This window comes from Antennarius striatus, chromosome 8 (assembly GCF_040054535.1).
Source record: "Antennarius striatus isolate MH-2024 chromosome 8, ASM4005453v1, whole genome shotgun sequence".
NCBI lineage: Eukaryota > Metazoa > Chordata > Actinopteri > Lophiiformes > Antennariidae > Antennarius > Antennarius striatus.
In genome coordinates, this window is record NC_090783.1 from 18,511,333 (window position 1) to 18,538,453 (window position 27,121).

Genomic DNA, 27,121 nt, shown 5'->3' on the forward strand with positions numbered 1-27,121 from the left:
TCAATTTTCTCTTCCCCATCCCTGTTATTATAGTGCAACAAGTGATAGTGTTTGGTTTTGTACAAAGGTGGGAACTTGCAGTCAATTCCATGAGGTGAAAACCTGCAAGGACAATGCAAGAGTTATTGTCTTATATACGAAAACAAAGTTGAGTAAAAAATATTTTGCATGCAGGTTATGAACGTTGTATTTCATGCAATGCACACACTTACGTAGACAGACATGCCTGTTTGTGTTCGGCAATCAAGGTTTTGTTTGGTAATGTGATTGTAACCAAGACTGAGGCTGAGAGCAGGCTCAGACTGGCCAAGCAAATAATTACTTCTCCACTCTGGCATGGTAGCTGCTGCCAATATACAGTATAAATGGGAAAGAGAGTCAGTAATAGTACATTAATCTGGAGGCAAAACAATCCATTCTTGAATAGAATATTAATGTCCGACAATGGCAAGAAAGAGTAAAGGGTGGTGTCAGACCCAATGATTACGCCATATTATACATTTATTTGTTTTGTATCTAGTTGAGACTAGATGTTGGTAGGTCTTGCACTATCTTCCACATTGATAAAGACCTAGTTTTAGGGTTAAAAGTAAGCTGATGTTTAGATAAGGGATTGCATATTTTGTATTTTGGTTAAATGAGTAGGCGATAATTTTAAGAGTGCACTGCTATGATGCAGTAGGACTCATGATAGACAGTTGGAAACAATCAATGAATACAGTATCAATGAATGCAGCAGAATCAGATCTAATTTTATTCACAAAAAAACACTTCTTCCTTCCTAATATGCACAATGCAAATCAGCTGCTGACAGAAATGTGTTATTTAATCAGCAGCTAGTGTAGCTTCCAGCTGCCTCTTTAAATTTGCTGTTGCTCTTTTCATCACCTTCTTTAAAAACCTCCCTTTCCCATTTAGTAATGTCTTTACACACATCTCTGCCATCTCATTGTTGTCCCATTTCCATTACCATCCTTCCACCTTTGAGAAATTGATTAAGGATTTTGATGAAGTGTTAATTAGGCTCGTCTTGGGTGTGTGACTGGTAAATGGTTTTGTGTGCAAATTAAAATTAGTGGGATGAAATGCCAGGCAGAAGGAGGCAGAGGAAAGGAAAAACAAAGCTTGTGTGATCCAAAATATGGTTGTACAGTAGACACAGTTCAAAACCCAGGGTATGTTACATTTATGCATCCCACTGACAGATGAAGCAAATACACACTGATCTTATACCACAGCAGAAACATTCTGACACTAAATCATCCTGCTGCCTCTCACTGAGCAGACCAACATTAGAGAAAATTTACGTTATTGTGCATGTATGTGTGTGTGTGTGTGTGTGTGTGTGTGTGTGTGTGTGTGTGTGTGTGTGTGTGTGTGTGTGTCAGTGATGCATGATTCCATTGGCTATAAGTTGCACAGAGAGAAAACAAAAATATAAGGGGCTTTTTATGAGCATGACTGTGGTTCAGTTGCATGTGGAAAGATTATACTGTATATAACCAGTGTCCTATGCTGGTTATATATAATCTTTCCACAAAACAAAGACACGAAGCAATGCATTGTACGTGCATTGCTTCGTGCCTACATATATGTCTTACTTCCTTTGCTACCAGATCTAAAAAGAAGAAAATACACTGAACTATCATCACCACGTCCTAATGCAGACAAGGCTTTGAATCTGATCAAAAGTGTCCATTCCATTCTTTGTTGGCTGGTGGGCAAATAGAAATGGTTTCTCCTCTTTTTATTACCTGAGCATTTTCTGCACAAACACACACACACACACACACACACACACACACACACACACACACACACACACACACACACACACACACACACACACACACACACACACACACACACACACACACACACACACACACACATACACATTACATTGTCCAAATGTCCACCTATACGGTGTTTGGAGGAGAGGCAACAATCGATCAGTCATTGATTTGCCTGGCCCAACATATGGCCTTGATGTGCACATCTGCAAGATCCAGACTTTAAATTTTGCTACTGCAGGACATGAAAACAATTTTATGAGAACATGTCATGAGGTTATATGACCCTTCACAAAGCACACTGCACCCTCCATAGCAGCAGCATCCATCCAACAAGATTCATGAAGAAAAATACCCATGGTAAAATATTTGTTTAGGGATACCTAGAATTTAAATTTAAATTTTGGATGTTATGCTACAAAAGAATATTTATCTGTGGTACTGCAAATACAGCCCATACAAAATACAGCATGTTGTATTTGTCTGTGATACCTAAAGTTCCCATATTATGTTCTTTTTAAAGGTCCTATATTATACTCTTTTCAATTAATTTCATACAGCTGCCAGATGTCCAACTAAACTGTATTCGAAATGTGTTGCCTCAAACTGATCCGTGGACCTCAATATCTTCTATTGAAAATTGCTTTCATGAGCTCAGTGATGTAATGAGCTATGTGTCGGGACTGGCCGTTAAATGTTAATGAGCTCCCTCTGTCAACGCCTGCTACACGCTCCCGTTGATGTGGAACGTATGCGCTACATGCATGCAGGCACTATGCACATGTCTGCCAGCTCCAGCACTTACACTTGTAGTAACTTTGTTACTACGTATTTCTCTCTTTTTTTATTTCTTGTTTTGCACTCTTTCCATTATATAACTTAATTTTCCTACGGTAGTCATGGAGCTACTTTCTCAGTCTGTCCAAAGGAACTCAGTGGCTCCATTGTGTAAACACAAGATTGGCTGATCAAACTGAGACCGACTGGTAAACATTGCAGAGGATTTGTGGAGAAAAAAACACAGTGCTTGCAAATGGGAAGGAAATCAGTGGAGGAGACAACAGTTGAGTACGGAGAGGAGATAATAAAGGCCATGTCTCCCGATAATCTTCACCGACAATGAGAGCTGGATTGCTAACATGATGGAGTCCAACAGGACTTCAGTGAATGTGGTTGGGATCCTAGATACTGTAACTACATTTCCATTGAGGGCTTCTGGGTTAAAGACAGGAATGCCTTTGGAGCAGTAAGACGAAATGTGGAGGTTTTATCTTGTTCTTGTGAACTACATTGAACTGTTGGCTATTGGATGCCGTCTCTACATTAAATCTGTCCACTAACATGGCAGTGAGGAGGAGGGGGACAAATGGAAGCTAGGGCACTAAAAATTGTACATACTTGCGTATACATTTTTATTTACTTATCTATTCTCTATTTGTTATGATTTCTTTCTTAATTTAAAAATGAATTCTCCTTATTCTGACATTCTCTATGGTTTTTCCTGGAACAGTACAACAATAACAAAAAGCAATTCCCCCCTCAGGTATCAACAAAGTATGTATCAATATAACACTTTACTCATACTCATTAGCAACTGTAGATAAGTTAAAAACATGCCGCGTGTGTGTGTGTTTGTGTGTGTTCATTTGCTATGACCCTGAGGATACACCGTATGCTCACACTTGCAAAAACATGGACTGAAGCAGAGCGAAATAGTTAGCCAAATAAAAACTGACTTTATAAGTAACTGTAAATAGTATAAAAACGTGGTCAATGACATGTGTGTTTGTGTGTGTGTGTGTGTGTGTGCGTGCGCGCGCACATGTGTGTGTTTGTATGCTTTCGCTATGATACTGAAGATCTACCACATACAGAAACACCACCATGTATATGTTGAGACCTGAAAAAATGCATTTTGTCAATCATTGTATCTTATTGTGAAACTGTTGTCATGCAATTTTACTTAACAAAACCCAACAGTATATCTGCATTAAATTATTCATTATTTCAAGTTTTTTCAAAAATGATGAATCAATTATTTACTCTCTGATTCAGCTCTAATTCTGAATGAACTGTGAACTGAACCACATAAATCGCCCACAAATTGCACTTCTGCAAAAGGAATAACATGATCACTAATTCTGTTTCTGTACATGTTTATATGTGCAAATACGCACGTATTGTTTTCTGCTGTGAAAATTGCTGAAGCATGAAGTTTGCAGATGCACACAGGATGTGACAATACACATCATGAATTATCGATGAAAATGGAACATCTTAATTTTACTTTTCTCCTCTCTGTCTTTGTTGATTGGAGTCTCCCCCTCTTTCTGCCCTCACCCATTTTAAAAGATTTCTAATGACAGCACTACTCAACAGTTCAAATTTATGCATAATGTCTGCACACACATTCTTTAAAAAGTTCTCTATTGTAATTCATGAAGCAAGCTTGCATTGTTTATTATTGGATTATTTACTCAGGTCTTCCATTAAGGCGAGGAAGAAGGTGGAGGATAACAAAGTCGCTTCTGTCCAATTCTCTGGCTTTTTTCTCATGTCAGTCCTCTCTGTTCTCTTTAGCGTTCCATAAGTCTTTTTCCCATCTAACAACGGACACCCTACGTCCTTTTCTGCCCACTGCAACAACATTTGTTAATGTGTGGATACCCCAACAGCACACACATACTGTGTAGTAGAGCCTGCTTACACTTTCTTCCTAAATGGATTGAGGTTTGTGGGAGGAGAAGAAATAGAAAACGTGAGAGAGAGAGACGCGAAGGAAGAGAGAGAGTATTTATGGTTGAAAATAGAGCAAGCCTAAATAATTTACTGTGACCTGGAGCCACATACCAATCAATCTGACAGATGATAGATGGATGATACTGTGGACAGACGGACAGACGGACGGACAGACAGACAGACAGACAGACAGACAGACAGACAGACAGACAGACAGACAGACAGACAGACAGACAGACAGACAGATAGTCTTCTATCCAGCAGGCTTTTGGATTGGTCACTCCGTGGAAGGTCACCTTACCTCCCACCGATCCATAACCCTGTGAGACACTGAGGAGCCACGCAGGGATGAAAAAAGAGAAATTAAAGAAGAACGTAAGGGAGAATGATTAAAGGTAATCAGTGACTACTACAGTAATGGTTGAAAACCAAGTACAATTCTAACTTCTTGTTACATGCCAGTCTAATCCCTAACCAGTTGTGGCCCATGAGTCACATTCAGCCATTTGGCACTTTATCATTATGGAGCAATTCCTCACTTAGAGTTTTGAGTCTGAAAGTGATGCTTTTTTCACCATTCTTAAGAAAACAAGGTGAGTAAAACTGCAATGAATTCGCAAATGCCTTCTTCTGCACATTTTCATGAACAGAAATTTGTATAGCTATTATGAACCCTTTTCATATTCCCCCTTGAGCAAAGACAATATGTTTTAACCTGCATTTTTTGAAAATTTAACAATAAAGTATAACTGAGAGGAAATGGCAAATGAAAGTGATTGAATGTGGAAAATGACTGAAATGAATGAATGACAGCAATAATAAACAGTTAAAGTGTCAAGAGTGTGCGTTTGAGTTTCTTCCATATAGTTTGAATAGATTATTCTGCTTAAAAGTAATAACCGTAAAGTTAAAATATATTACGTTGTGCAAAGTGTGGGATAAAAGGAACATAATATGGAACAGATGAAGAATTATTGGATTGAGGCACTGTTAACGATAAGCACGAGAGATAGAAGAGGCTGTAAGTCTTAACAGTAGATAATTGCAAGCCAGGCCGCAGTAAGAGGATGCCAACATTGAGCTTATACTGGCCCTCAATACTTCACAGTTCGCTTGGTTTATTAACAGTGAAAAGAAATGATGGAATTACCCAGCTTCATCTAAATGAGGGAAAATACTAGATCTTAATGTAAATCAAAGGGATTTCATAGAGGAAAACTGAAATGTCAGGTATATCAGCCAAATAAATACCTAAATAAACGAAAACATCAGTTTGTTCATTCATGTGACATAGTCATAGTAAACATTGTCCTAAAATTAACTTCCTAAAAGGAAATGGCCGCTAATGCATTAGAAAGTGTTTGTGTGTGTCACTCATTATATTTTACAATTGAAAACAACATGTATCCTCATTAAACAAGCTGTGCTACATGATGGGACAAAAATAGCCAGCTCTAGATACTCTATACACTTTACAAACCAGAGAGAAATGGAGAGAAATGCTGAGTTCATCTTTCATAGGTTATGCTTGAAGAGATCTATAAATAGGATCATCATAGCACAAAGGCTATATACTGTATAAATCTACACATTTCTTTGCAGCAGTATCAGCTAGCCAGACCGGTTTTCTACAGACTCCTTGATCAAATGATCCTTAAAAACTATGCATGATTGACCGAAGCCAGTAGCTTTTATATAGATTCTAATCATTTCATGATTTTATTTAAGAACTAAACATCAGCATTGTTTGTTTCATTGTTTACATTGTTAACATAGAAAACCAGCCGTATTATAAACGTTCATTTCATTCCCCCCACTTAAGCTCACTTGGTGTATCACCAAGCAAACTAAGAAAAGAAGAAAGTAGGAAGCCACATTCGATGAATTTGATCACTGAAATAGTGGGGAAAGAAAGACATTTTAAAACAATCTGTATTCAGATCACATACTACTACAAAGCACTGGATTACAGACAGCCAGGCAGTAAGACAGAAGTACCAAAGCTTTGAGGTGGATAAATCTGGAAACCTTCATTAACTTTAAAGTTTTGGCCATAATGATAATCTCTTTGTAAAATATGGTTATTTCTCCATAAAAAGCCAGAGCTTCACATTGGTGGCTTTGCCCCTGGGGAGTGAGATGATGCCTTACTGCTGATGACACAGCACTAAATCACAATGTTCCCCTTCCTCCACCTCCACTCCATCCTCCTCCCCCTCGTCCTTCCTCTGCTGCTCTGCTTTGAATGGAAAAACATGCTCCCAACTCATAACCTATTTTCCCATTATTTTTTTCCATATGTGTTTTAAGATTAGTAAACACAGCTCATTATTTGAGTGGACCATCAGCAAACAATATAGTTTTAATGAATAAAGGGACATTGACCAGTTTTGAGTAGTGGAAATATATTGTAATTGCAACACCGAAGTAGTTAATGCTTGTCAGAATTGATTTACAAACAGACACAATATCAGTCATTAGAAGTAATTTTTCTGGCCACATGGAAAAGTCCAATATTCTCTCTTTCGAATCTGTGTTTGGACTCCATTTGTCAGAATATGTGACTATGTCCATGATTTCGCTAACTGGGTAGGAAAAATGAACTCACACTGTTAACATAAGGTCCAGAAGGTGCCTTTTATTAGATTAATCTGTTTATGATGCAAACTCTGACCTGAAATTTTATTTATCAAGTTTTTATCAGATTACAAATCTTCAAATTCATCAGACAGGTGACATACAAAAGTAACCCACGTTCAAAGTAGATATCAGTGTAGTCCATGAAAAACCAAACAAAATAAGAGAATGAAAGAAGTGACACATCTGATCACTTGTCAAAAGACATCAAATAGGAGACAAATATGGCCAATGAGTATGAAAAAAAATGTAAGCTCCAAATACAACCCATCTCTCAGATAACAAGTAAATATCACATCTCACAGAAAGTGTATGGTAAGCCAGCACTGCCTACTTTGTACTATTGAGCATCTTAGCATCAGTAATGAGTTATCCAAAGTATTTTTTGAGAAAATCTTGAAAACAAGAAATCTTCCAAAAGCATTTCTGACAAATCAGAATATAAACCATACCAATCATGTAATAGATAGATCATACAAAAGATGAACCACATTAAAAATGAAAGCAAACATATAAACATAATCTCCTGTCAGTAAAAAATAAAAAAAGATTCATTTTGTAACTGGTAACAAGCGACTGATGTTTTAGCTTGTGTTCATCATTCTGCAAAGGATTTATATGGAGGGTTCTCTGTCTGTTACAGCGCTTTGAAATGTCTACTAATGTGATTAAGTGCTATATAAATACAAGTTGATTGATTGATTGATTGGTTAGTTGGTTGGTTGGTTGGTTGGTTGGTTGGTTGGTGGATGGATGGATGGATGAATGGATGAATGGATGGATGGATTGATTGATTGTAATAGAACAAGAGATTAAGACCAGACATTATTGTTGACGTAAATGGGAGGATAAAATGACTAATGTCTGAAATGCAGCCATAACCTGCACCTGTAGCCTGTTGTTAAATATCCCCTTTCACCTAAATCCCTAATCTTGTCAGGCTGTTTCTTCCAATCTTTAAACTTTTGACCTTATGTTCTATAGTGATGTAGAGCTCATAAATATCACAGAAACAGTAACCCGAGAGTGATTTTTCTCTGAAATGATGATGTAATCTACTATTGTTCCTGAAAAGATATATGTTTAATGCTCATACTCTTGTTACTTACTGGATCTTGAAGAAAACCCATCTTCTATGTATCAGTGAGCCCATTAGATGGGATAATAATAACCAGAGTTCTAATTGGATGTTTCACGCATTGGGTCCCTTCAAAATGTGTAACACTTATTGTTGAGATTGTTCAGTTGTCAGATGATATAGTTTTAGCTGAGTAGATGGATGAATGAATTAATATTAGTTTAATTTATTTGTGTTTATTTGCAAACTTGGCACAGAGTTACTAAGCAGTTGTTCTACAGTTGTGGGATCTGATGGTTTGCTGCTGTTTTAGATTTGTTCTTGTAGTGACCAGTAACAGCAATGAATTAGTTTTGCGACTTCTCAAGTAATGTTGCAGGAATTATAAAACTCCTAACTCCTAATCCAGTATAGAGCTTCCATTACAACCAGAAAAGAAAACGTTTCAATGAAGGTCTGATGAAGCCAAAGATCTTCACTCGGACAACCAGGTATTGTCATTCAATACTTTATTTGGGGTCTTTAGACTCAGTAGGATTGCTATTGTAACAGCTATTCACAGTTTTTCAGGTGAGCAAAGCTTTTCACCTCGGAACATCTGACAACAGCAATGACTGAGTAATGATGATCCTATGACTATGGTTGTGTTCATGGTTTAGTGGAAGACAAGGTTTGTTTTTGGCTGCAGTGTTTGATTAAGTGGTTAACTAATTACCATATAAAATATTAAAGAATGAAAGAAATTTGTTGTTGTCAGAAATGTATATTTTCTTACCAAGAGAGGTCTCTCCCAATTTTGTTGAGATTTTTAAATTTTTATTCAAGTAAATGGGTTTTGCAGTTTTTGTCTGTAATTTTAGTGAAATTACACTTTGAAATTTTGAATTTTTATGAATTTGAACCTGTTTATGTAAAAATACACTGTAAATGTACTTTATGTGCTGGATATACGAAAATCAAATTAAGAGAATTTATATCTTGCTGAAGAAAATTCTACATGCCTACATCAAATCCGGTAAACAATTGTTGCATATAATGGTAAATATAATTCAAGCAACACATTTTGTAATACAGTACTTCAACAGTCAAGCAGTTTCAATTGTACATAAAAGGATAGACAGTGATTTTTTCATGTTTTTGCTGCTTCCATTTATTCTAAGCGACTTGCTGAGACTTGAAAGACAAAAGCTGCTGCAAAATAGAGATAAGACTCCACCTGCCAGCCATGTTAATCGCTGTGGAAATGTGTGAATATGTATGTTTGCATGAATGTGTGTTCTGGTCCTGGATTTGCCAGTATAAGAGGCTCTCAGACATCCAAGAGCGTGCTACACTTAACACCCAAAAATCCAGTCAATACAAAATGTAAAAATAAATTAAAAAAATTATATATATATATATAATTTTTTTAATTTTTATATATATATGTGTGTGTGTGTGTGTGTGTGTGTGTGTGTGTGTGTGTGTGTGTGTGTGTGTGTGTGTGTGTGTGTTTGGGACACAAAGTCATATCATGAGAAACTAATACAACTTCATACAATAATAACAGAATCCAGTAAGTGTGACGTCAAAGCTCATTTTTTCATTTTTTAGAGATTGTTACTCACAACTGTGACAAAAGAGATCATTTAGGGATCATTTAGGGATAATAATTATGCCATATTAGAAAAGCAAACACGTTTAGATACACTATGCATGGAGTCATACTGACGTAAAAGTTTATTTTTTTAATGATGTGTCATGTTAATGAGTTACATTAATGGACTTCTGTAGAGTTCATACCAATGGTAAAGCTGGCATTTTAACACCAGCAACCAACATTATTAGCTGATCTTAGTTTTTTTTTTTTTTATAACAAATAAAGACCTCTTTCTTCTACTAATGTTTCAAACCATCGTTTGGAACAACATATCACGCCCCAAACAGAACTTCAATTCAAATGATCACTGGTGTCTATTTTATGTCCTCATTAGAGAGGACAGTAGCGTTCTAACACCAGCTCCCGCACAAATCCACAACTATAAACACATACATTTGTACTCACTCTCTCATGATGACGGACTCTTTTTGTTAATTAAACCCTCAATGTCTCACTTGTTCTGAAGAAATGACAGGAAGTGTGATAGGAAGTTGAGCTTCTTTGTTTTGTGAATGTGTAAGTTTCGTCATCGCCTGCCGTTACAAGAATTGAAATATTGTCGGGGTGTTGTTTCCTCTACCGAAGCCTGCTGATGGGCACAGATTGAGTGTGAATTAATGTTTTTGTATCAAAAAAGGGGAACGGATATCACAAGATGCTAACCATGCGTGTGGCAGCCTAAAGGGAGCACGTGCTCGTTCGTCCGTAAGTGATCTTATGGTGAGACCATGACAAGAGCAACACTGACTAAACTTCTCGTCCTGGTGATCCTTGTTTTCATCATCTGCCTCCCAGATTTCTTCACATTACACAGAGGTGTGTCATTTAACAGCTTTGGATGGAGGTTTATCATCTGTCTGTTTTTTCCAAATGCTCTACTGTTGATTAATAACTGTTTTGTGCTTTAAAATGGAAGAACTGCCGCTGTGCTTTGGCTTAGTTTTACTCTAGCTTGAAAGTTTAGTCATTCTTCAAATCAGAATTTTTTTCTGTTGTTGAGTAACTTTACTGGTTCTTCCTCCTCATGTGAACTCAGTGAAACAGCCTCTTTCATTCCGTCCCTCTGAGCTAAAAGTCATTGCTTCTTGTAACAATGACTGACAGTTGCTTTGAAAATGATTCAGATCTGTGCCGCCTTGAAAACCCCTTTTTTGAACAAAATATTTTTAAGCTTTGCAGTTATGTGTGTTCAGCTTCAATGGTTTTGCTTTGTATGACTCTCTTGTTGGTTTTGTCAGATATACACTGGATGTTATAAACCGTTTCTATTATAACATCTTGCTCTGTTTTCTGACTTGGTAGCAATTGGACAGTTTTTCTACTCTAATTCAACCTGGTTCTCTTTCTCCTTTCAGCATCAAAAGTTAACCTGGTCTGTAAACCCTACCGGAATTGTGAACAAAAGAGCTGGATAAAGACAGACAAAAATGGGAATATTGGGGTTGCTGAAATTAGAAAAAGGGATGTGTGTGATCCCACACTGCAACCAGAACATGAAAAGTGGGCACAGGTCTGCACACAAGGAAACACAAGAAATGTAACAGATCCTGCATCAGACTCCAGAAGAGATCGTGGAAACACAGAAGAGACATGGTTCGTGTGTAAAGCAGATGTGGAGATAGAAGAGTCACTTAGAAACCTCACACTTTCAGGTATCTCAATTTTATGTTCATCACCTTTAAAGTAATAATTGAGAATGACTAAACACAATATATCAATCTATAAATCTATCAATCTATCTATCTATCTATCTATCTATCTATCTATCTATCTATCTATCTATCTATCTATCTATCTATCTATCTATCTATCTATCTATCTATCTATATATATATATATATATATATATATATATATATATATATATATATATATATATATATATATATATATATATGTTTGTCTGTCTGTCTGTCTGTCTATCTAATTTAATCTAATCAAATCTATTATCTCTCCATAGTTTTAGATAAACACTGGGAGGTATCAGTCGAACTTCACCTCAGAGACACAGACAGCCTGAATCTGAACTTTTATGGCCTCAAAAATCAGAAATACATTCACCTCTACCCACCTGAGGCGGCGAATGTGGAAGAGGAAGAGAAGAAGATGAACAGTGACACCCAGAATGAGGCTTTTTTCTGCTGTCTCCCCGTTTTATCTACCTCAGAGTCAGTCAGTCAAAGCTGCTGTCTCCTTTGGATTGACAATAAAACAGCTTTTGCAGCAACAATAAAGGAAAAGCTGCCATGGAAATGGAGGCCTAAAGGTTGGTGCCTATATGATAAAGTGGTGCTTATTTGGTCACTTTGTAACTTACATCAAGGTCAGAAACTAGAGGGGACAATGGACCTCATTCTCAAACAGTACACACAAGGAGAAAATATATCACTCTTACTATTTGCAGTGTATCTGAGGTATTTTGAGTATTACATAAGTTGCTTTTATAATGGTCTGGATGTATTAGAAATTTACTGAGTGATGAAAATGTTGAAGTTTTCTTATGTTTACATGTGCTGCTATATGCTGATGACACTTTAATTCTTGCTGGAGGTGAAGATGAGTTACAGGCAGCCTTGAACGCTGTTCATTCATATTGTTCTTCCTGGAATCTCAGTCAATACTTCCAAAACAAAGATAATTATATTCTCTAGGGGTAAAGTTAAAATTTTTAAGGCATTTACATTTGATCAGAATATTATTGACATAGTTGATGATTATATATATCTATATATCACCTTTAATTATTACGGTAAATTTAACAAATCTTTAAATCTTCAAATAACCCATGCCAAGAGAGCCATGTTTATTTTGCTTTCGAAGGCAAAGCGTTGATATCTACCCATTGATGTCACCTGTGAGCTTTTCAATCAATTAGTCTTACCCATTCTGACTTTCGGTTGTGAAATATGGGGTTGTCAAAATATTGACCGACCGGAAATGCTCCAGAAACACTTCTATAAGAATTTACTTCATCTTAATTAGTCAACTGCTAACAGTATGGCCTATGGTGAATTGGGAAAATTTAATGTGAAAAATATTATTGAGAAAAGAATGGTGAATTTCTCGTTAAGAATTTTGCAAGGTAGTCATAACAAATTCACATATATTATATTTAAAATGGTTAAGAAATAACCAGGACTGGATAGATAGCAAGGTTACATGCAATTGTAAATGAATGTGGTTTCTCAGCTTTTTGGGATGGTATTGAGAACACTGACATGTGGTGGTCTAAATCAGTGATAAATCAAATATTGAATGATATATCTACCCAAGCTGAAGTTAACAGGGATATACTCTACTCAAATTATAGAATTTTTCAAAGTAATTTATGTTTTGAACCGTTCTTTAAGATACTCCTTGTCGACTAACAAAATGTTCTGGTTAAATTCCGTTGTGGTAATCATTCACTCCCTATAGCTGATCAACGGTATTTGCATAGTGACTAGCTGTATATCCATTCATCCTGTCCTCTTTGTCTTGACAGTCGAGGTGATGAATTTCATTATATCTCGTCCTGGCCTGCTCTTGATAATCTCAGAAAACCTCTTATCAAACCTTGCTTTTGGAAAAGTCCAAATTGCCTAAAATTCATGCAGTCATTGTCATCCTCTAATAAAACCGTGTTAAACTTATCAAAGAAGTTTTGAATATTTTCAGGAAATAACTCTTGCCCTGCAGTCCCATTGTTATCTGTCTTAGTAATTTATGTGTCAAAAAATCTTCTTTTTTCTTTTCTTGTGAAATTCATTGTAAGTTCTCTTGTGTATACTCTGAATTTGTGTGAAGAGTAAGACCATTTCTAAGGAATTATTAGTCAATTAGTGAATGAGGTCCAGTGATGCAATGAAATTGCCAATTCATTTTAATTTGTTTTCTACAAATATAAAATGTTACTTTTCTAATACTTTTAATAATGTCACCTGGTAAAACAAAACATTATGAGAACTTACACTTTATGAACTAAAAATGTAAAATCTCTAATCTGTCTCGTCCCTCCAGACGAGTGGCACGGTGTGTTCAGGGTGCTCTGGCTGGTTCTGCTGGGTGTGGTGCTGTTCACTATAGTCACAACTGTGCTCTTAAAAATCTACTGGGGAAAATACAGTAAGACTCACACATCCTTTCATACAGTATCAAATGGGTTAGTTTGATGTCTTCACATTAACCATGTTTCATGTTAACCTGAAAATGCCTTTTATTTTATCAGAAAATTCCAGGGTACATCCTCTTGATTCTGGCTCCTGTCGGCATTTGAACGGTAAATTTAAATTTGTCTATTCTGATTTTATTTTCTGGTGCTCTTTATAGAAAATTGTACTCTACATCCTATCTCCTTTCATAACAGTGCTGAGAAACAGACTCCGATGCACAATATAACTATAAGGATAAAAAAATATTTCATGTTGAGGCTCATAATTTATGGCTTCAAATAAAACAAGGCCCAGACTGTTTCACTGAGCCTTACAGACCTGTATGTAAGATCAAAAGCCAGAAAGCAAAAAAAAAAAAAAAAGGGAGTACAAGGGAGACTGCATCTCCCAGGAAGCAACATTTCACCTGGGTTATAAATTCTTCCACTCAAATTAGCTATTCTCATTATGTGAGACGCTAAATTCCACAAGGGTCCCCTCTCACCAATGTAGAGTCGGCCAGAGTTTTAAAAACTGAAGACCCCTGATAGACGCTGTCTTTCTCTCTCTCTTTTTTCCCTTCCTTGTTCTCCTAAGCGGCACATGTGTGTGTCTCAGCTGCAGCTCCACCATGTGAGCATGGAGCACTTTGCTACATCACAAATAGCAATGAATAATTTGTGTTTTCTTCAACCAAAAGTAGTATCTCTACCAGACCAAAGCAAATGGACCTTCGTATTCTCGAGAACACGGCTGGTGGAGGGGGATGGGGCGCGATAAATCTTTGGATCTACCACTACCACTGTTAGGAAGACATGTAGCAGCGACTGCAACATCCACCCATGAATTCAAAATTTTATTCTGACCTACTTCCATAGGTTAGGGTCATTTAATAAAGACTCATGATCCAACATGGAACTGGTGCATTCTATTCGTCATGAGGTTTCAGAGATGTGTACCTAAAAAGGTCTAAAAGTGAAAGTCACCTTGACCTAGTTTTTTAAGGTCAAGGTTTTGATCTAATTTTCATCCCCTTGCCTCCCTGAATATAACGCCTTTTGTTTTGTCTTTCTATCTTATCCAGTTCCTCAGACATGTGCAAAAATATCTCAGAATACTGTTGAAGCTATCTCAGACCATAGATCAAAGCTAGTGCTTCGATGGTTATACCTAAACTGGCCTTCTCCCTCGTCTGTCTCTTATCCAGTTCCTAAGTGTACACTCAGTTCCTGAGTGTACAAAAGTTGAAATTTGACCTTGATCTAGTTTTCTCAAGGTCAAGGTCATCATGTCCTTTTCATCCCCTTTGCAGCCTGTGTAATGTGTTTTTTGTTTCATCTTTCTATCTGCAACGGTTGTGAAGATATTTGGTGGACAAACGAACAAACGGACAACACAGTGAATCAGTTGCCTCCATCTAACCCTGTCTTCTGCATCCTCTTCTCTCACACCAACTACCTTCATGTCCTCTTTCACTACATCCATAAACCTCCTCTTTGGTCTTCCTCTAGGCCTCCTGCCTGACAGTTCAAAACTCAGATCCTTCTACCAATATATTCACTAACTCTCCTCTGGACGTGTCCAAACCATCTCAGTCTGGCCTCTCTGACTTTATCTCCAAAACCTCTAACATGTGCTGTCCCTCTGATGTACTCATTCCTGTTCCTATCCTTCCTGGTCACTCCCAGAGAGAACCTCAGCATCTTCATCTCTGCTACCTCCAGCTCTGTCTCCTGTCTGTTTTATATTGCGAATAACCTTGTAAAAATAAGATGTTGCAAATAAGTCATTTCTTCTGGTTTCAGTTAAGTAAAAGTACCAAATTATCAAAATGTACTAAAAGTACCAAACGTTTAATGACAAGTACTAAAATTCTTTCCTAAACTTGTAATAGTCGTCATTAATTTGATTAATTTATTACATACAGTTAGGGTGTGAATCTATCAAATACTAAATAATAAAATAGAAATTATTAAATTGGTGCAAACTGAGTAAAAATTAATATATTTCTCCCTGCAATGTAGAGGAACAGAAGAATGAGATGGTAATAAATAAATTGTCTTAAGTACAAATTGCTCAAAATTGTGCTTCAACACAGTACTATGTATTCAGTACTGTGCCTAGTTACCTTACACCATTTCTTTTAATACGTACAAGCTGAAAGTCCTTTGGGGTTTTTTTATCCTTAGTAACTTTGTGTAAAAACTTACCAGTGGGTGGAGAGGTACTCAGAATTTTTACTTGGTAAAAAGTAAAAAAGTATCTTCACTTTAGAAAAAAAAACTCAGTTACATGCATTTTAAATTTTAACAAATAGAATCAGCTACAGATATTTGCAAATACCTGCAACAAACACACCCATCATTACCCCAGGAGACAGGCCCATTTATGGATTGATATAATTATTGATTATAGCAAAAATTAATGATGTAGATTCATATTGCCACAGGATGTAGTTGGTTAAGCCACGTTATTTATGCTGTCAACATCATACATCCTGATGTACTGTATTTGTAAATTTTATTTTCTATTGATATTCAAGAAAATATTTGGGTGGGTTTTGTTTTTTTTAGTGTTTTTAAAATGCTCAGCACCATGACCTACACTTTGAGTTAACATCACTCCACCCTGTTTCTTTTCACTGTCATGTAACCCTTTTCTGCTTATTATTTGTTTCATCGTGTCTATGTTTAGGAAATCTGCATCATTGCGTTCATCACATGATCCCTTCTTCACAGAGGAGCAGGCCTGGCAACGGAAAGTGGAGAAGTGGAGAAAAATAGTTATTCTTTCCAGCTGTCTTTAAGGTGAAAATAAAGACATCAGACACAATACGTGGTTGTATGTTATGTATGTATTTTAAACATTTCATCCTCATACATTCATAGGACATTTTGTTGGAAGAGGATCTTGCATGTATCAATGTCTGTCTGAAAGAAACAACACAGAAGTAAAGTTGGACGACACAGTCTGCTACAAGAAGGGATTTGTTCTAAATGTATAACTGTACACTAAATATTTACTCTGGATTTGAAAATCTACCATATTTGGAACCCTGTGGAATTCTTGCTGAAACTTTAATCCAAAAAGGGACAATGAAAAATGTAGACTAGAAACACACCCCCTGGTAGCATTAAGTGTTTAAATTTAGCACTCGGAAGGAAGAGGCAAAGTAAAAAACACAAAATCCACCTTCATATGTTGACAAATCTCTCCTTCTGCTTAAAGAAACAGACGAGTCCAACAGTGGACATGACACTCCTATAAATGTTTATTTCCTTTCTTACTGAGAGACAGGGCGGTACATTGCTCCCACCTTAAACAGTATAGTAAGTATATAAATAAAACCAGTTGCAGCAAGCCTGGCTTGGCATTACCAAAGACAGGGGAAAATGATCAGTATGACCTACCAGCACGTGTGCATCTTATAGATCAAGACATTACTACATAACTTGTTAGATTAAAATTAAGTAATTAATTTTTTTCCATTTAACCATTCATCGAACAAGTTACACTGAAAAACTCCGAAAAACGTTACAAAAGAAATAGTTTTGTTATGTCCTCCAAAAACAGTCCATAGTGGAATTTTTTAAATTCTATATTATTTCAATTAGTGTCCTATAAAGTGATAAACAATGCATCACCTGAATCTTCAGGTTTTACGTCTTTGTTTAACTGTCCAGCCTATTAGTTGATGGATCACCCTCAATGCAGTCCACAGCTCCAAAGAGGATGACACTCTTAGAAACTAGCTACTGAACATTTACTATGTAGCAGCTGAAGATCCAAATATTTAGGTTAGGAAATTGTAGCGATGAGAAGCTGCGCTATAGAAAAGAAACTATTGGCTTACATCTACCCTGTGACCAGGAGCATGACTCAAATCAAATGCAGCTGTGTCACCAGTTGATATATAAATACTCATTTGTTTGCTAAATTATATGTTTCCACTGCCTTCCAGAAGCAAAAAACAAAATAAAACCAAAAACCTTTACTCTATTTACAATTTAAACACCGTAAATCGTTGATAAAACGTGACATTTAGAAAGATCTGGGATTCCTGTTTACTCCTGATAATTAATCCTGTATGTCTAGCTAGGTTACGTACAGTAGCTGCTGGTTTATGGAAAGAACATGGAAAGCTTTAGATGTGAAGGATGATGAAAATCTTTTGACAAATATACAACTTAAATCTACTGTATCAGCAAAACAAATTCAAATTCACCATAATTACATCTCCAATGTACAACAAATGTAAGAACTGAAGGTTTTATAATTTTAAGTTTAATGATCTGAATAATACTTGCAAGTGTGAAATGTAAGTTGCTTCATATAATTTAATATTACAAAAAAACAAAACAAAAAACAGATTAAACCAAGTCACTGAAAAAGACTTGTGTTAGTTTGTAAAAGCATCAAAGAAAGCTCAACAAACATGAATTCAGAGTCACTCGGGAATCAGTCATTTCATGTTTTGGTTCAGTTTCCTGAAATGATGGAAAAACATCAGATTAACTAAAAATCTCAACTGAGCTCTGAACATTGTAAAGATAAAAAGTAGAACAGATTCATGCAATGCAGTTTGGTATTTTTATATCCAAACATGTAACTGTTCCTATGACACTTATGGCACTTGTGGATTTATGGATTTAATCTGGAATAATATATTATACTTTCCTGTACAATAATAGATATGTTAAGACAAAGAGGTGAGCAGGTGTGTGTGTGTGTGTGTGTGTGTGTGTGTGTGTGTGTGTGTGTGTGTGTGTGTGTGTGTGTGTGTTAGTGCTGTGTTTTTCCTGCTGTTTCTGAGGTGGACTGCTTGCACAAAATGTGGGATATCTGCAGGACAGGCAACAGCAGCTGAAATGCATTTTGGATGTATTTGGTACTATTGGAGCCCTGCAGACAGGAGACACAAAAACACCATCGTCATCATCATCATGATCATCATCATGATCATCATCATGATCATCATTATCACCACCATTGTCAACATCATCATCATCATCACCACCATCACCATGATCATCACCACCATCATCACCATGTATGTATGCAAAACTCAATTTTAAATGAAGCGTTGAAACAGAAAATACTAAAAATATACGCAAAACTCTTATATTAAAATATTGCAGAACAATATTTGTGACTCATTTATTTGAAATGCTTATTCAACTTGGAATGTATTAATTGTACTTCCAGTGTTTAAAAGCTATTTTAAATTATGCTTTTGCACGTGGACGGCATGGTGACGCAGTGGGTAGCGCAGTCGCTGCACAGCAAGGCGGTTTCAGGTTTGAGTCCTGCTCTTTGCGTGTTTTCCCCGTGTCTGCGTGGGTTCTCTCTGGGTTCTCCATTTTCCTCCTACCTCCAAAAACATGCGCTTCAGGTTAATTGGCTGTTCCAAATTGACCGTAGGTGTGAGTGTGTGCGTGCGTGGTTGTCTGTCTCTTGTGTGGTTAGGCGGTGCACTGGCGTCGCACCCAGAGTTTGCCCCGCCTCACGCCCTTAGTCAGCTGGTATCGGCTCCAGCTTCCCATGACCCACATAAGCGGATGAAGCGGTTAGAGAAAATGAATGAATGAATGAATGAATGAATGAATGCTTTTGCACATTGTTAAGACATGAAACAATATTATCTAAACAATGACTGAGTGATTTTTGACACAGTTCTTGTAGTTACTTGGTTATCATCAAGAGTACCTGTGGTAAAATCAGATTATCTCACCTCTAGCAGCACACTTTCTACCAGTGGATTGATCTCCTCTGCTTTCCTCTGGCCCTGAGAGACAAACAATCAGTGAAGTGAGACAGGAAGTGGAAATGGGAAAAGGGCTTTGCCACTTGCTACGAAAACAATAACTTGTTTTATAGGAAGACACAATAAAAACTATAAAGAAAACTACCTAAAATAAAGCTGTAGCACAACTGCAATATAGTGTTATGTACCCTCAGTACCATATACCATATATTCAAAACATATAAAAGACCCAGGGGTGATGTTTCCATTCAGTACTGTGAGGGTATGTTCACTTATTTTTTATTTTTTACCAAGCCATTGTGTTTTGATCATAATCTGAAAAAATCAGTGAGTAATTTTACATTCTCCATAGGTAACATGAAGGGAGGGGTTCACATATTGCTGGTTTTGGGATAAATTAAAAGCATCAGTCCAATTTCCCCGCTAATACACCACACACATAATCCCTCTCACTCACCCCAACAAGAAACAGAGTGTCAGAAAACTTCTTGGCCAGACATTTCACCTCTTTACACATGGCACATGTCAACCTGGAATAGAAATAAAGATCTTAATGAGACACTGCAACATCTTTGTCTCTTGACACACACACGCGCGCGCGCGCACACACACACACACACACACACACACACACACACACACACACACACACACACACACACACACACACACACACACACACACACACACACACACACACACACACACACACACACACACACACACACACACACACACACACACACACACACACACACACACACACACACACACACACACACACACACACCTAGAGAGGATGTGTGCCTGGTCTCTGGCTGGTTTCTCCAACTCCTGGCCGTGGAGGATGAGCTCTGCCACCTTGTGGAGCTGCTCAATACTGCGTGACGTCACTTCAGCCAGACTGCCGATTGATGACATGTAGACACTCTGAACAGAAAAATACACAAAAAATATACATATACTGTATATAAAGAAATAAATACATGGATATGTCTCTACAGTTTTTTTTATCAAAGTCACATAACTTGAGGTAAGGTGATCTCACCTCTACAGACGTGGGGTCATTTTCCTTCTTTTCCTCTTCACCTTTCTGCCCCTCACTCTTCTTCTGACTTTGCTCTTCTCCGTTCTCCCCTTCTTCATAGTTTTCATTCTCCAGAGGTGAGGTCTGTCTTGCTCTCTGCTCATGCGTTTCCATGTCAACCATAGTAGCAGACGACTCCACCCTTTTCACCCAGTCGTGGGCCTTCACTCGAGCCTGGCAATGCATAATTACCACACACACACACACACGCACGCACACACACACACATACAGAATTTGCTTGCAGAAAGATTTAAGTGATAGTGTTTGTATTTCTTAAAATAGAGAGTGGACGAGTGTAATGCTGCAATTCATTATGACTTAAATATGGAAATAGAAATACAGTACATATAGAAGGATCCTCTACCATGAGCGTATTTCATTAAAGAAAAAATCCCCATTACTGAACTAATGATTGACAAACATAGTTATGAGCCTTATGCTTGGGCCCTGTAGCATCTAACAACAATGAAGTCTACTTCATAGTAAGCCTTTGCATCCCTGCATGGGTTCTGGTTTTCATATCATAAATGTTCTGTACTTATAGAGTGCTTTTCTAGTCTGACTCCTACTCAGGCACTTTACAGTTCAAGCCATCATTCACCCTTTCATATAGTGGTTGTACATGGTACCACCTGCTCTTCAGGGGTGGTAAGCATTCACACCATCCTTCATGCATCAATGGAGCAGCCAGGGGGAGCAATATCTTGTATCTATCTACTCCACTTTGTTTCATGGCAGAAGATGTTAAGCCATATACTGCGCAAACCTGAAACCACATCTGCACCTCACATTTTGTGTGGAAAAAAAATCATATTGAAGGAAACCATATGTTATCATCATTTTCACTCACATAGAAGCACCTCAGATTTGAATGTCTCGTGTGCGGCTCACCTTGTTCAGTTTGTCTGGAGTAGCAGCAACATGGAGATCAAACAACAGCTCAGTGAGAACGTTCACAAACTCCTCACTGTTGGCAGCTGGTGGGAATATACAATACAGACACACACTATGATGACCCATGTCATGTCAATGCATTTCAATTTACTAGGCCTATTTCTAGGCCTTGTATTTTTTCTAATCTAACATTTATTTTAAACTATATTAAAATAAATGTACATGCAAATTTGATATTCCCCTTATTTACTGATAAAACGTGTGTTTGTTTTCAGCTAACAGCACACCAGAAATTAAACATCTGATTTTTTTGTTGTCAGGCCAAATTAAATCAAACTTCTTTTTTAAGAGTTAAAATTGCACCGTACTTTTTGCAGAACACTTGTGGATTTAATGTACTGATCATTATAGTACTACTACTACTATAGTACTACTATAATGAATTTGTGAGACTGTTATGTCAAGGGAAGGTGAAGGGGTGGTTGGGTAGATTGGGAATTTTCTTACTCTAATTTACATGTGCATTGTAAAAACTCTCTTTTCGTAACTTGAAAATTTAGTAAAAATTAAGCAGTAAAAAAAAAGGCACTGATCACAGTGCCTTTTTTTAGTTCATCAGTACATCACAGGGAATGTGAAGATTGAATTTAAAAGTCAACTAAGGTGAAATGTCACTTCTGTTGCTGAACCACTGATCCAGGATCAGAACTTGTGTCCATCTGCTGGAGTTTCAAAGAAAAGTTGGATAAGAACCTCTGGTCTGGGGTCAGTGCTCATGAGCTGTCACTGACTCCAGCAGGTCTACTGTTGTTTAGTTTGGTCACACTTCTATGGAGTACGACGGTGTAATTCCGATCTAAATTACCATTGTCGTGTGCCTGTCCCTCTTCTATTTTGTCTTCCTCTCCTACGTCCTCTTCCTCTTGCTTGATGAAGATATCCTTGATATAAATCAGCTCCTTCTTCAATTCCTCCAACTCTTCTTCCTCAAGGGAGGAGAGGACTGTGTGTACCTACAAACAAATACAGTTCATTATCCTTTTGACAAGACTGTAAAAACACTTTGTTAGTAAAAGTGTGACCTTTCTTGCTCACATTCAGCTCACTCTCATTGGACAGGATCTCCAGGGCCTCAAGGTGTGACAAACCCTGGTAGTCATCAAATAGTATCCCATAGTGAGCTGTGGGCGAACTGATTGGCTGGTTGCCCAAACGTGCTTGCTCTTTTTCTTTGGCTTCCTTCAACATCTATAAAGACACCCGTTAAAAACTTTAGTAAATTTAACAAAGCTGCAAAGATGTAAGGCTTTTCTGAGTGTATTTGTGTTCTTACTTGCCTGACTCAGTGATGCGGTCTTCTGCATCAGGGTCTTGGTCTTTTTGAAACCTGGGTCGCTCTCTGCAAGTACAACCATGGTCTTCTTTCCAATGAACTCCAAGGCATCCAAACCTCCACTGATCACTGACTTCCCCTTTGACACACGGAAAAAGGAAATGAACCTATCTACTACGGTACTTTGTGGAAGAATCATTCACCTGAGGAACTTCATTTCCTAAATGGTTTATACAGTGAAAGGAAATTTTACAAAATGTTGACGTCTCATTTTGTATATTTATGTCACGGTTTATAATAATTTGATTTAATATCTGATCTTTTTTTTATCTATTTATTTATCAGGGTCCTTGCACAACAAATGTGTTGCACAGACTAGAGACAGCTTAAAGCTAGTTTTCATCTGTAGTCCCAATCCACATAACTACAGCATTTAGTTGAACTATTATAGCTGATTTTAATAAACCTGAGTATTTTTTAATACATATTTTCCACAGTGTCTATTCAAAGTACACCAGTTCAGAAAGAACCCGCTGCTGAGTCCTGTGCATTTCCGACATTGATGTTACAGCTCTGGGGAAGAAACGCTTCTCTCTGTTGTTCTGTGTTTTCAAGCGACATTTCCTCTTGATGATAATGGGACAAAAACACTGCAATCTGTCCCTGTGTGCAGCTGGCAGGTTTGATATTCAAGTCTGGTGATGTATTTTGAAACATGCTATGGTGTGTGTTCACTCACTGTGTTCTGCACAGCATTGGTGATGGTAGAGAGGACACCTCTGCTAAAAGCTGTAGGACTCGCAGGGGAGTTGGACGGATCAGTGTCTCCATTACTGCCTCCTTCTTCTGTCCTCTGCTCCGCTCCCTCCTCTGCTTCTTGCGCCTCCTCTCCCACTGAAGTCCTGTGAAGACGAAGAGCCTCTCCTGCCTTCATCTTAACTGAGGTGAGGCTCTGGCCTGTGTACGGACATACAAATGGAGACAAAGACTTGAGAAAGTGCACAAACATGGAAATGTGAGGTGGTGAAAGTGAATGATTACAGAAGACAGACCAACTGTCGATGTGGCATTGTTCAGAAGAGACTTTCCCCATGAACTCCAGCCTTCCCAAACTTCTTCCTTTTTTTGACATGATATCTGCACACACACACACACACACCCACACACACACACATTTTAATAATTTATTATTTTCAATATTCATGTAAGACATTATAAGGATTTGGATTGTGATGATGCACTTAATTCACTTATTATGACACAAATGAATTCAAATTGAATCTATTCAGTCCGCTCCACCGACTACAGCATCGGTGGAGCGGTCATTCGTCACACTGAAAAGACTGAAAACATACAGTCAGAACAGGACTGATCAGGAACGACGTCCTTCTCTGGCAGTGATCTCCACTGAGACAAAGAGACTTTTAAAACTAAAGAAAAAGAAGGAGCGGCGCATGGACTTCATTTATAAGTTAAGATAAGATGATGAATAACATTTCTTTAAGTTCTTTTTTTTTAATATGCTACAGTGTGTATGTGTAAAGAATGCTGGTATGAAATTTTAAACCAAACACGTTAAATGTTGCCAATCAAATGTTGAATGAGCTACTATGTAGGGTTCATACATTTGTAAAACTGACTGTGATGATGACAGTGCCTCACCAGACATGAACCGCACTGCACATGGACTAATGTGCAGTGAGGTTTGATTTAATATCTGATCAGTGATAAATATCTAGTCAGTGATTAGATATTTATCTAATATCTAATCATATTTATCAGTGATAAATATCTAATCAGTGATGAGGAAAAGCAGCATAGAAATACAATGGATGTATGTGATTGAGATCAACAAACCTGCACATCCTGCTCATCAAGCGTAGGCTCAAGGCTCACTGGTTGGTTACATTCTATCACATGACCCTCAGCAGGAAGCTGAGGTTGGTCACATGGACTCTCTGAACAACAGACAGTGCTGTCGTCTGTGGTCTCCTCTGCGGGCGGGGATGGGACAGTACTTTCTAGAATCAAAGGAGGCTGCAGAGATTCTGAGGGCGATGGTGTTGGGCCATCCTGACTGGAGCCAGGATTGGTGTAGGTGATGTCACCAGAAGGGTCTGCATCAGAGGGGACCGTCTGGGACATAATGACCTGAAAGTAACCACTGATTTTAGTTGGCTTAGTGCTAATCAGTGCTTTTTTGTCAAACTTGCTCACATACACAGTATAACCAATTAACATACTGTAAATTACTTACATTTAAATTACGTTACAATACATTTATATATGGATGTTTTTCATTTTGGAAACTTAATTGTTCTCTGTGAATGATTGCTTTGTTGTAATTTTACAAGAAAATTATTATTCTTATTCTTATTATTATTGTTATTATCATCATCATCATCAATTAATTAAAATGTCAGTTCTTTTACATTTAATAAGTACTTAATTCCATACGTTCACTGTGCATATTGAAATTGTTCGTCTTATAGTATAAAGATTCTGAGTATACATGAGCCACAGAAAGGTTATGTTTTTTTGATATTTAACAAGAGATCTTTAATCATAAGAACATTTTAGAAGAACTTTCCCTCTATCAGTTAATTCAATAATGTGTTGATCATTATGATTATTTTGGTGCAGCAACAGTTCAGATTAAATATTAAAAATATAAAAGAAATATTTATTAAATTTTACACCAAAAACTTCACACTCTTCATATAATTAACCCTATTTGTTCGCAATTCGATGAATATAAACATATTAGGCAAATTGATTTTGTGCAGAAAAAAAAAGACGTGATTCGAGATAGAGTACTTGCTATTACTTGTGGCTCAACACCGCCACCTTGTGACCACTTGCTGCTACTGCATCCAAATAACTTCTGTCATCCCCAATGCCTCTGATCAGTTTGTGGTTTGTATAAGGTTGTGTCCCGACAACAAAACATTATTTAACACCACGTTATCCCTACCAAAATATATGAGCATGAGGGTAAACAAACAAAGTGATGATGTACAATATATCCTAGAGAAATTACAGCCGGAGGCTCAAACCACATTATTTCACATTATTTGTACACTATTTGAATATAATATTGCCGTCAAAATGCGCATCGTGTCAGGAAGACACTCAACAAAGACTACTGATGTATTTCAAAGATAATACAGTCTGCTTAATATTTACTGCTTTGTGTTATGTTAACACTATTTCGAGACTGCAGAAAATAGTGAAACTTTGTCGCCGACTGTTTTACTGTAAATCTGCTCCCTTCATTTGGTGAGGGCGACGGAAAGACATTAAACTTAAACATTTTGTTGTTGTTGTTTTTTTTTGCAAAAGTGACAGCGCAGCTCACCCGTGTCGTGCTCGCCAGCCGCTCCTCTTCCTCACCGCCACGTCGGCAGGCCGGGATGTGATCTGACCAAAGAGTAACGAGAGACAAGAAAGTTCTCTGCTCCGGAACCGCTGTGGTCTCCCGATCCCCAACGCACCGAGTCGGTACTTGTACACTGTGTACAGCGGCTCATTCAGACACTCTATGGGCAGTTCTATGAGCAGCCGTGTCAAAAATGACAAAGTAATTAGAGATCGGACGCATGTCAACATGTTAAGATAAATTAAACGCAAGTTAAATGGTGACATCTTCGTTTGAATGGACTCGGTCTGGATGAATGGAATAATGTTTACAGACCATTCCTTGTATCTGTTTCTTAGCTACAGTGCTAATTGAATGATGGAGTGTTTGGTTGAACCTTTCACGGACAACTGGCTCGTTGGTCTAGGGCACATATGTCAAAGTCCGTGAGGAATTATTCATGGCCCGCAGGATGATTTTTAATAACTATTAGAACCGGCCCGCAGGCCACACCGGCCCGCTGGTACTTTGCACACATCAAAACTACATTCCCCACAATGCAACGGTGGTGGAAGTCATGCAGCGCAGCAAGCGGGCTTTGGTTTCGTTGTTTATCAGCAGTCAGAGCGGAGGTTGGATTTAGCTACTCCCCTCCTCAAAAATGGCC

At 37.6% G+C, this 27,121-nt stretch overlaps 3 protein-coding genes across 5 annotated transcripts in view; 1 reads left to right on the forward strand and 2 right to left on the reverse strand.

Annotated features, from left to right (window-relative positions):
- Window positions 1-10,341, reverse strand: part of klhl5 (kelch-like family member 5) — a 33,844-nt gene extending 23,503 nt beyond the window's left edge. Inside the window, exon 1 of the mRNA XM_068320701.1 lies at window positions 10,292-10,341. The gene's annotated coding sequence lies outside the window, so the exon portion shown is untranslated. The remainder of the gene's footprint in view (window positions 1-10,291) is intronic.
- LOC137599680 (uncharacterized) lies at window positions 5,007-18,921 on the forward strand. 3 transcript variants are annotated; one of them, XM_068320706.1, is made up of 7 exons: window positions 5,007-5,125; window positions 11,242-11,538; window positions 11,847-12,152; window positions 13,886-13,990; window positions 14,094-14,144; window positions 16,711-16,823; window positions 18,803-18,921. In XM_068320706.1, exons 1-6 carry the CDS (start codon window positions 5,020-5,022, stop codon window positions 16,797-16,799), a joined length of 954 nt encoding a protein of 317 aa, XP_068176807.1. In that variant the 5' UTR covers window positions 5,007-5,019; the 3' UTR covers window positions 16,800-16,823; window positions 18,803-18,921. The 3 variants fall into 3 exon arrangements, with proteins under 3 accessions (XP_068176807.1, XP_068176806.1, XP_068176808.1); XM_068320705.1 differs by lacking the exon at window positions 18,803-18,921 and adding an exon at window positions 16,905-17,026; XM_068320707.1 differs by lacking the exons at window positions 5,007-5,125; window positions 18,803-18,921 and adding exons at window positions 10,441-10,702; window positions 16,905-17,026.
- On the reverse strand, window positions 16,830-26,574 carry fam114a1 (family with sequence similarity 114 member A1). Its single transcript, XM_068320704.1, has 13 exons — window positions 26,455-26,574; window positions 24,954-25,247; window positions 24,149-24,233; window positions 23,836-24,053; window positions 23,101-23,235; window positions 22,859-23,011; window positions 22,629-22,776; window positions 21,761-21,846; window positions 20,829-21,041; window positions 20,571-20,710; window positions 20,238-20,310; window positions 19,748-19,801; window positions 16,830-18,918 (listed from the first exon to the last, which is right to left on the reverse strand). The coding sequence occupies exons 2-13, from the start codon at window positions 25,239-25,241 to the stop codon at window positions 18,799-18,801; spliced, it is 1,713 nt and encodes a 570-aa protein (XP_068176805.1). The 5' UTR covers window positions 25,242-25,247; window positions 26,455-26,574; the 3' UTR covers window positions 16,830-18,798.
- Between the last annotated feature and the right edge of the window lie 547 nt (window positions 26,575-27,121).